This window comes from Phyllopteryx taeniolatus, chromosome 1, assembly GCF_024500385.1.
Source record: "Phyllopteryx taeniolatus isolate TA_2022b chromosome 1, UOR_Ptae_1.2, whole genome shotgun sequence".
In the NCBI taxonomy this organism is placed as follows: domain Eukaryota; kingdom Metazoa; phylum Chordata; class Actinopteri; order Syngnathiformes; family Syngnathidae; genus Phyllopteryx; species Phyllopteryx taeniolatus.
Window position 1 is genome coordinate 11142482 of NC_084502.1, and position 8370 is coordinate 11150851.

The window sequence follows — 8370 nt, forward strand, 5'->3', positions numbered from 1 at the left end:
CATCAAATCCCACCTCACATAGTGTGGTTAATGCAGAAAAAAAGAGGGATGGGCATCACCAGGGAGGGTGCAGATGGAGGAGTCACCTTGAGGGAGAAGAGGGGGGAGAACACAGCTACTCCATTTTATAGCTTTGCAGGTCATGTATTTGTACACAAATAATTGCTCTGAAGAGTTTGAATTCCATCAACTATCAAAATAACATATTCTTGTAAAAGCCACAAATGTGCTGATAAAAAAGAAACAGTTTCTTAGTTTCTAAAACCCAAAATATTGCTATAATAAAAAAGTTCAAGCCTCGCGAGACTGAAGTTTTTAAGTTCTATAGCGAGAGATTTGGAGGGAAAAAAAGTAATCAAGAAGAACATATAAATAATGGCGATGCTGTGTAATTAGATGTCTTCAAAAAAATAACGGTCTGTTCATGTACTATACATTACTGTAGTGTACTTGGAAATCATTGCGCTTGAGCAGGTTGACAATAAACAGCAGCGCCATCTACTGGTCAAGTACAGACACTGAATGCAGCCTTGGATTAAAAGAGAAATTGGGCAAGAGAACTAGTTACTACGCATACTACTCATATGCCGTTGACGTTTTTCTGATTCCTTTGACAAGGGGAAAAGCTAATTTATTATTATTTTATACTTCATTTTCCATAATGTGTGGTTGTGTTAATTCAAGATATATGAGTGACTGGACTCAAAGGTGTTTTATACAACTACAAAGAAGGTTAAAAATGTAAGCATGTAAAGCTCAAAATGCCTTCCCAAAGAATGTTTTATTTTGTGAGTTTTCAATAAAAACACATTTACCAGATTTTGTGTTGCGTGAAATACAACCCCAATTCCAATCAAGTTGGGACATTGTGTTAAACATAAATAAAAACAGAATACAATGATTTGCAAATCATGTTCAACCTATATTTAATTGAATACACTACAAAGACAATATATTTAATGTGCAAACAGATTAACTTGATTGTTTTTCGCAAATAATCATTAACTGGGAGTTTTATGGCTGTAACACATTCCAAAAAAGCTCGCACAGTTGGCAAAAAAGACTGAGAAAGTTGAGGAATGCTCATCAAACACCTGTTTGGAACATCCCACAGGTGAACAGGCTAATTGGGAACAGGTGGGTGCCATTATTGGGTATAAAAGGAGCTTCCCAGTCATTCACAAGCAAATATGGGGTGAGTTTCATCTCTTTGTGAACAAGCGCGTGAGAAACTAGTCGAACAGTTTAAGGAGAATGTTCCTCAATGTACAATTGGAAGGAATTTAGGCATTTCATCATCATCATCATCATCGTCGGCGGCGGCACGGTGTCCGACTGGTTACAGCGTCTGCCTCACAGTTCTGAGGACCGGTGTTCAATCGCCGGCCCCGCCTGTGTGGAGTTTGCATGTTCTCCCTGTGCCTGCGTGGGTTTTCTCCGGGCTCTCCAGTTTCCTCCCACATCCCAAAAACATGCATGGTAGGTTAATTGAAGACTCTAAATTGCCCGTAGGTGTGAAGGTGACGGATGGTTGTTTGTTTGTATGTGCCCTGCGATTGGCTGGCAACCAGTTCAGGGTGTTCCCCGCCTCCTGCCTGATGATAACTGGGTTAGGTTCCAGCACTCCCGTGACCCTAGTGAGGATAAGCGGCTCACAAAATGAATGGATGGATGGATCATCTACGGTCCATAATCTAATCAAAAGGTTCAGAGAATCTGGAGAAATTGCTGCATGTAAGCGGCAAGGCCGAAAACCAACATTGAATGATCGTGACCTTAGATCCCTCAGATGGCACTGCATCAAAAACCGACATCAATGTGCAAAGGATATCACCACATGGGCTCAGGAACACTTCAGAAAACGAATGTCAGTAAATACAGTTCGACGCTACATCCGTAAGTGCAACTTGAAACTACTACGCAAAGCGAAAGCCATTTATCAACAACACCCAGAAACGCCGTCGGCTTCCCTGGCCCCGAGCTCATCTAAGATGGACTGACGCAAAGTGGGAAAGTTTTCTGTGGTCCCATGAGTCCACACTTCAAATTGTTTTGGGAAATTGTGGACGTCGTGTCCTCCGGGCCAAAGAGGAAAAGAACCATCCGGACTGTTATGGACACAAAGTTCAAAAGCCAGCATCTGTGATGGTATGGGGCTGTGTTAGTGCCAATGGCATGGGTAACTTACACATCTGTGAAGGCACCATTAATGCTGAAAGGTACATACAGGTTTTGGAGAAACATATGCTGCCATCCAAGCAACGTATTTTTCATGGACGTCCCTGCTTATTTCAGCAAGATAATGCCAAACCACATTCTGCATGTGTTACAACAGTGTGGCATCGTAAAAAGAGTGCGGGTACTAGACTGGCCTGCCTGCAGTCCGGACCTATTCTGGTTTTATTTATGTTTAACACAACATCCCAACTTTATTGGAATTGGGGTTGTAAATTGGGTGGGGGGATAAGTGCAAAAATAATTTATTTTAGACTAATTTTAGTAATTTGAGTTGGACTGATGTGAATCAATTTAGGCCACTTAGTGTACTTATTTTACTTTGGCTGTATTTGATGAAAATGGGTTTGGCTGACTCAATTATATCACATTACACGGAATTACTAAATTTGAGTTGGAGTCCCACAAATAAAAGGGATGAAAAACCTGCCCCAAATTTATTTGTGTTCATCCAATGAGTCATTTTTTTGTGCATAGAACACCACCGTTATATATGTTTCCCCTTGATTTGTCTTGAGAGCTGTCCAATTCCTTCTTTTTAACATTCGTTGCTACCTTAAATTAAATAATCCGGCAAAGAATCTACAATGGTCTTCTTTAGACCAGAGGCTGCTATGACTCCCTGTAAGGCTGCGTGTGTGGCAGTGGGCGTGAGCAAATGACTGACATCTGTTCGGTCATGCCTCCTATCCCTACAGTCTCTGACTGGCTATTCTTGTCACACTGTGACCTGTTTTTAAAATACTGACTGAAATACAATTTTAATAATAGTCTACTGTCTGGTCATAGAGACAGTTTTAACATATGACAAAAAGGTTCTTTTTCAACTGCAAACTCTACCTTTAACTTTTCAGTACAATAAATTTGAATTTAACCTTTTATAAATGTTTGCTGTCAAACATTAATTTAGTTTTTTTTATTGATTATTATTTTTCATTATTTCTTTTTTCATTTTCCAGCGCATTGTTAACAAAAATATTCAATATAGTTTTTAGGAATAAAACCTCTGCCTCGTCGACTCGGGCTTACTATGCTCCTATATTTTAATGTTGGTCACTATGGTGGTACTTGGAGAGCCAACTATTTTTGGTGGTGGTACTCGATGTAAAAAGTTGGAGGACCATTGCGTTAGATTGTTGGTGTACTTAATGTTATGGCCGCTGGAGGAGCAAAAAAAAAAAAAAGCTAACTCTTCCACACGATGGAGGCCTGGCGATTTAGTGCGTCGTGTTTTAAAGACGAAGACGGCTGGATTTAATATTTAGTCATCCCAACGCACGTTACGTTATAGTCAACATAACTTTGTCATTGTTTTAACCCAAAAGTACATTACCGCACGCTGTTAGTCGTCTCGCGCCGGGCTAATATTAGCTCATGCTAACTTCCGGTGCATACGCGCGCCGCTAGGCAACGGAAGCCGACAAGCCGTTTGGACACACACTTCCTCATCCGAAGCTAAACCACATTTCGAGTAAAATGTACGCCTGCTGCGTGCTGGGTTGTACAAATAGCCGTTCTATCGCTGGCAAACTGAAATTTTACAGACTACCAACTGCATACCGACCGTTTCAGGCCAACCGGCGCTGTTTGTGGCTAGAAGTGCTCCAGAAAGTGAATGGCAGCGCGGAGGAGCTCAAAGAAAATGCTCGCATTTGTGGCGCTCATTTCATATCAGGTAAAGCTTATTAGTACAGTGCATGTTTGTTTTGGCCACTTTCTTGCTCTTTTGTTGCCTAAAAAAAAAAAAAAAAAAACAAGTTGTGGAAGATACTCACAGAATGCGCGTGTGTTTACAGGACGACCGTCCATGGATCAGGACAATCCCGACTTTGTGCCTTCTGTGTTTACAAACGTGAAGAACAGCCCGCGCCCCAAGAACCCAAGCAGAAGGCAAGAGAAGCCCAGTTGTTCATATAACAACATGTTGACAACGACCCGTTTTATGCATATTGACTGAATGTCGCCGTGCTGACGTTATATTTGTGACGTCTGAGCCGTTAGTGTCTTTCAGCTCATGCTAAACTTACAAAACACAAGCTAACTGTTGTTACTGCATAACAGACACGTTATTATGTGCATTTTCACAAACATTACCGTGTCTCATAAAATACAAATTCTGCGCTATTAACGATATTTGTACAACACAAACAGGAATCATTGCAATTTTTCTACAAGGTGAAAGGGGCATGAACGCATTGACGTAACAGTGACATCAATCCATCGCCTGAAGCAGATTTATGATATAATATTAGATGCTGGCAGATAATGTTAGATGCTGGCAGCACAGTGGACTATTGGTTAGCACGTCTGCATCACAGCTCGAGGTTCGTTGTTCGAATCACTGCTGGAGTTTGCATGTTCTCCCTTTGCTTGCATGGGTTTTCTTCTGGTACTCCAGCTTCCTTTCACATTCTAAAAATATGCATGTGATCTGACGTCAGGTTAATTGAAGAGTGACTGGTCCATACGTGTGAGTATGAATGGTGGTATGAAAAGTCTACACACCGCTGTTTAAGTGCTAGGTTTTTGTGATGTTAAACAAAAACCAAAAAAAGGAAGAAATTGAGACCAAGATAGTTTCCTCAGTCTGAAAACCTGTTTGCACTAATGATGTGACCTTTAACCTGTTCATCTTATTTGGGGGGGGGGGGAGTATTTTAGGGAAGGGAAGTAAAAATAAACAGCTGAGATAATGTGGTTGCACAAGTGTGCACACCCTCTTGAAACTGAGGATGGGGCTGTGTTCAGAATTAATTCGTTCAAACTCATGTTAAATGGGAGTCAGCACACACCTGCCACCATTTAAAGTGCTTTTTAGTAACCCCTAATAAAGGTAAGCTGGTCAAGTCGGGTTTTCCTAACTTTTTTTAATTTTTTTTTTCTAACTGAAGTTTGAAGGATTTGTGCTAACACTGACTGCAATTCGGAACTATTCATAATTCTTTCGAACTCATTCAAGGCCCCAAGGTCCAGCTATGGTGTTCTTTTGGTGATAAGCAGTGTTGTGCTTGCGTGAAATATACCTTTTGGAATTATGGCTAAAAATTCACCCTTGGTTTCATCAGACCATAACACAGTTTCGCACATGGCTTTGGGAAATTACTAGTTTTTGTTTTTCCTTTGTGTTTTCTTTTCTTTGCCACCCTACCCATAGCCCAGACATATGAAGAGGGGTGATTGTTGTCACATGGACTAAGCAGCCTGTACTTGCTAGAAATTCCTAAACTTCCTTCAGTGTTATTGTCGGCAACTTGTCAGCCTCGCTGACCACTTTTCATCTTGTCTTTTCATCAATTTTAGAGGTCATTTCACTGTTGTGTCATATTTTCTCCATTTGATGACGACTGTCTTCACAGTGTTCCTTGGTGTACAGTTATTTGTTGTCTTTGAAATTATTTTCTACCCTTCTCCTGACTTATAACCTTAAAACAATTAGATTGTGGAAGTGCTCTGTGAATGCAAAAATGTCAAGAAAACCCTACTAGAACATAATCAGAGAACTTTCAATAGTGGAAAGTGTGTGCTGACTTTAACATGAGTTTGAATTGGTTCCTTCTGAACAAAGCCCCACCCCCAGTTGTAAAAGGTTGTGCGCACTTGTGCAACCACATTATCTCCATTATGTTTATTTCCCCTTTTTAAAAGATTAAAACAAATCACTTGCATTTTATAGCTCATCGGTCATATTAATGGTGGAAAAAGTTTCAAAATTATTGGTCTTGTTATCATTATATTATATCACAAAAACCTTTAAAATTAAACGGGGGTGTGTAAACTTTTTATATCCAATGTACTGTATGTGACCAGTCAAGGCTGCACCCTGGCTCTCTTGCTGGGATAGACTCCAGCTCACCCAAATGAGGATAGGCGTTATAAGGAAATGTGTGTATGTTAAATGCTGTTAACTGTTTTATATCAGCATGCACACTCATTTCATGGTGCAATTGCAATTGTTCTTATCGTTGTGTTTAAGCATTACACATTTAGCCATTTTATACCTTCCATCAATTGTAAACATGTGCTATTAACATTAATAAAAAATGCTGTTTTACAATATTTTCAAAGGATTTTCGAAGGACGTAGAAAACACCACTGGGGTCACCGAAAAAACGACAAGTCAGAGGGAACGCCGACCGAAGATGTTGCGCTCTCGGTACAGCAGCGTTCAATGGAAACTGCTGAAAGTGAACCTTCACAAGAGATGCAGACCACAGCTTGTGCAATGGTAGAATATCAAAATGACATTATTACAGCATTTGAAACTACTTGATAAAAAAAGACATGTTTTGTTTTCAATCCTTTCTTTGTGTGTTTTGCAGGCAGAAGAAACTAAGCGTGACACTGAAATGAAAGAAACCCCGTCCACTCCTTTTGACAAAACTCCGTCACCCTTAGTGACCGTGGGTAAAATCAGTCCTGTGGTGCTCCTTAAGCACATTGTTGCTCCATCAGGTGCTTATATGTGTGAGTTGTGCAATGAAAGCTTCTCTACGGTCGGACAGCTTGTCCAACATAAATATCAGCATGAAAGACAAAGGTCTCCTAGTGATGAAGGTCAGGATAAGATCCCTGTCTGTGTTTTTGCGGAACGAGAAGAGCCTTCCTTTCCATGCAACATATGCGATCGAACTTTCACCGATCGCCATAGTTTGAAGCGCCACAAACTGCTCCATGTGAAAGACGGCAGGAAGTGCCAGAGGTGCGGCGTGCTGTTCTGTCGGCTTCACAAACGCACGCTGTTGGTGGCTCAGCCGGTGCCCACAAGCGTCTCGAGCGACTCAGGCGAGTGCGACGAAGTTTGTCCTGTCGTCGAATCGCAGTATGTGCTTGAACCAGGCGAGGTTGTGGAGCATGTTGAAGACTTCGACACTTCTTGGAAATTTATCCCCCTGCTAAAATACTCTATTTGTAAAGTCAGTGAAGCCCAAGCACCGGCCTCAGACACGGAACTGGAAATAGTACCTGAAACGCCACCACCGCCTCTCTCTCTTCCCATTTGTCCAGAAGCCAATCCCTTTGAAAACGCAGCTCCCAAACCACAAAAAGTGGATAACTCTGAATCCCTCCCACGACATTGTCTCTATCCACACCCAAAGCTTCCCCCGGCACTACGGATGTTTTCTCATCAGTGCCTCACCTCAGCATTTTTCGAGGTTCAAAGAAACTACGAATATATTTTTAGCAAGGGAACGGATGTCCCAGGTGAGAGCGTTGTCAAAAAGGAGCCACCTGACACAGTGACGGCTCTCCCTCCAGATGTGCCAAACGATGAGCCGCAAGTAAAGGAACCAACTGCTTTTGACATGCAGATTGTGCTCTAAACCGAAACCTTTCCAAACTGAAATCTGAAACTGAAATATCTTTGGCAAATGTCACAATCCACTGCTGTTATATTTTAAAGCTGCTACTTGTTGAAATTTTGACTGACTGCCAATTTGTAACCACTTGGTCAAATAATTCTGCCTGTATGAACAAAGACTATATTTACCCCTTGGTAATACAAGGAATTAACCAGTTCTAATAAATCATTGTGAATAAAATTAGTTTTGCCCTCTTCTTTAGATGTATTTAATTATTTAGCGCAGAATGGCTAGTTTGGTTCCCTTCAATGCACTCCTAATATGTAGTCATTGTATGTACGTTTTATTCCTACTGCATGTGAATGAGTTTTAGGGCTGCTACTAACCATTATTTTGATAATTGTTTCATCTGCCGATTCTTTTTTTTCTGACGAATCGGCTGAAAAAGCCATTGTTTCATGTCCATCCCTTTATTCAACAACAGGACATTTCAAATCGGCAGTGCAGAACATGCACAGACAATTTGATTGTAACTTCAACTGTCAAAAAAGGGGCTAAAATGCTGATCAGTTTTCCAAAGTAAACGCAGATGTTTCTAAATGTCTTATTTTGATTTACCAATCCATTTGCTTTCATGTAGAACTACAGAAATCTGAGATTTTATGTTGAGACGCTGAAATTCTGAGGATTTGGACAATTTTAAGTCAAACAGAGTTTCAACGATTAGTCTATCAATATAGCCTTCAATTAATATAATAATTGATTAATTGTTGTTGATAATCGATTTAATTGTTGCACCTCTCGACAGTTTCATAATGACAACGAACGTGGTTTT

The 8370-nt window shown here is 40.6% G+C and overlaps 1 protein-coding gene across 2 annotated transcripts; it reads left to right on the forward strand.

The window, feature by feature from the left end:
* The first annotated feature begins 3594 nt into the window (after positions 1–3594).
* On the forward strand, positions 3595–7778 carry LOC133476892 (uncharacterized). Of its 2 annotated transcripts, XM_061770884.1 has the most exons (5): positions 3595–3713; positions 3808–3910; positions 4032–4125; positions 6301–6460; positions 6555–7778. In XM_061770884.1, the coding sequence occupies exons 3-5, from the start codon at positions 4043–4045 to the stop codon at positions 7554–7556; spliced, it is 1245 nt and encodes a 414-aa protein (XP_061626868.1). In that variant the 5' UTR covers positions 3595–3713; positions 3808–3910; positions 4032–4042; the 3' UTR covers positions 7557–7778. The 2 variants fall into 2 exon arrangements, with proteins under 2 accessions (XP_061626868.1, XP_061626857.1); XM_061770873.1 differs by having other exon boundaries at positions 3595–3910.
* Positions 7779–8370: the final 592 nt, after the last annotated feature.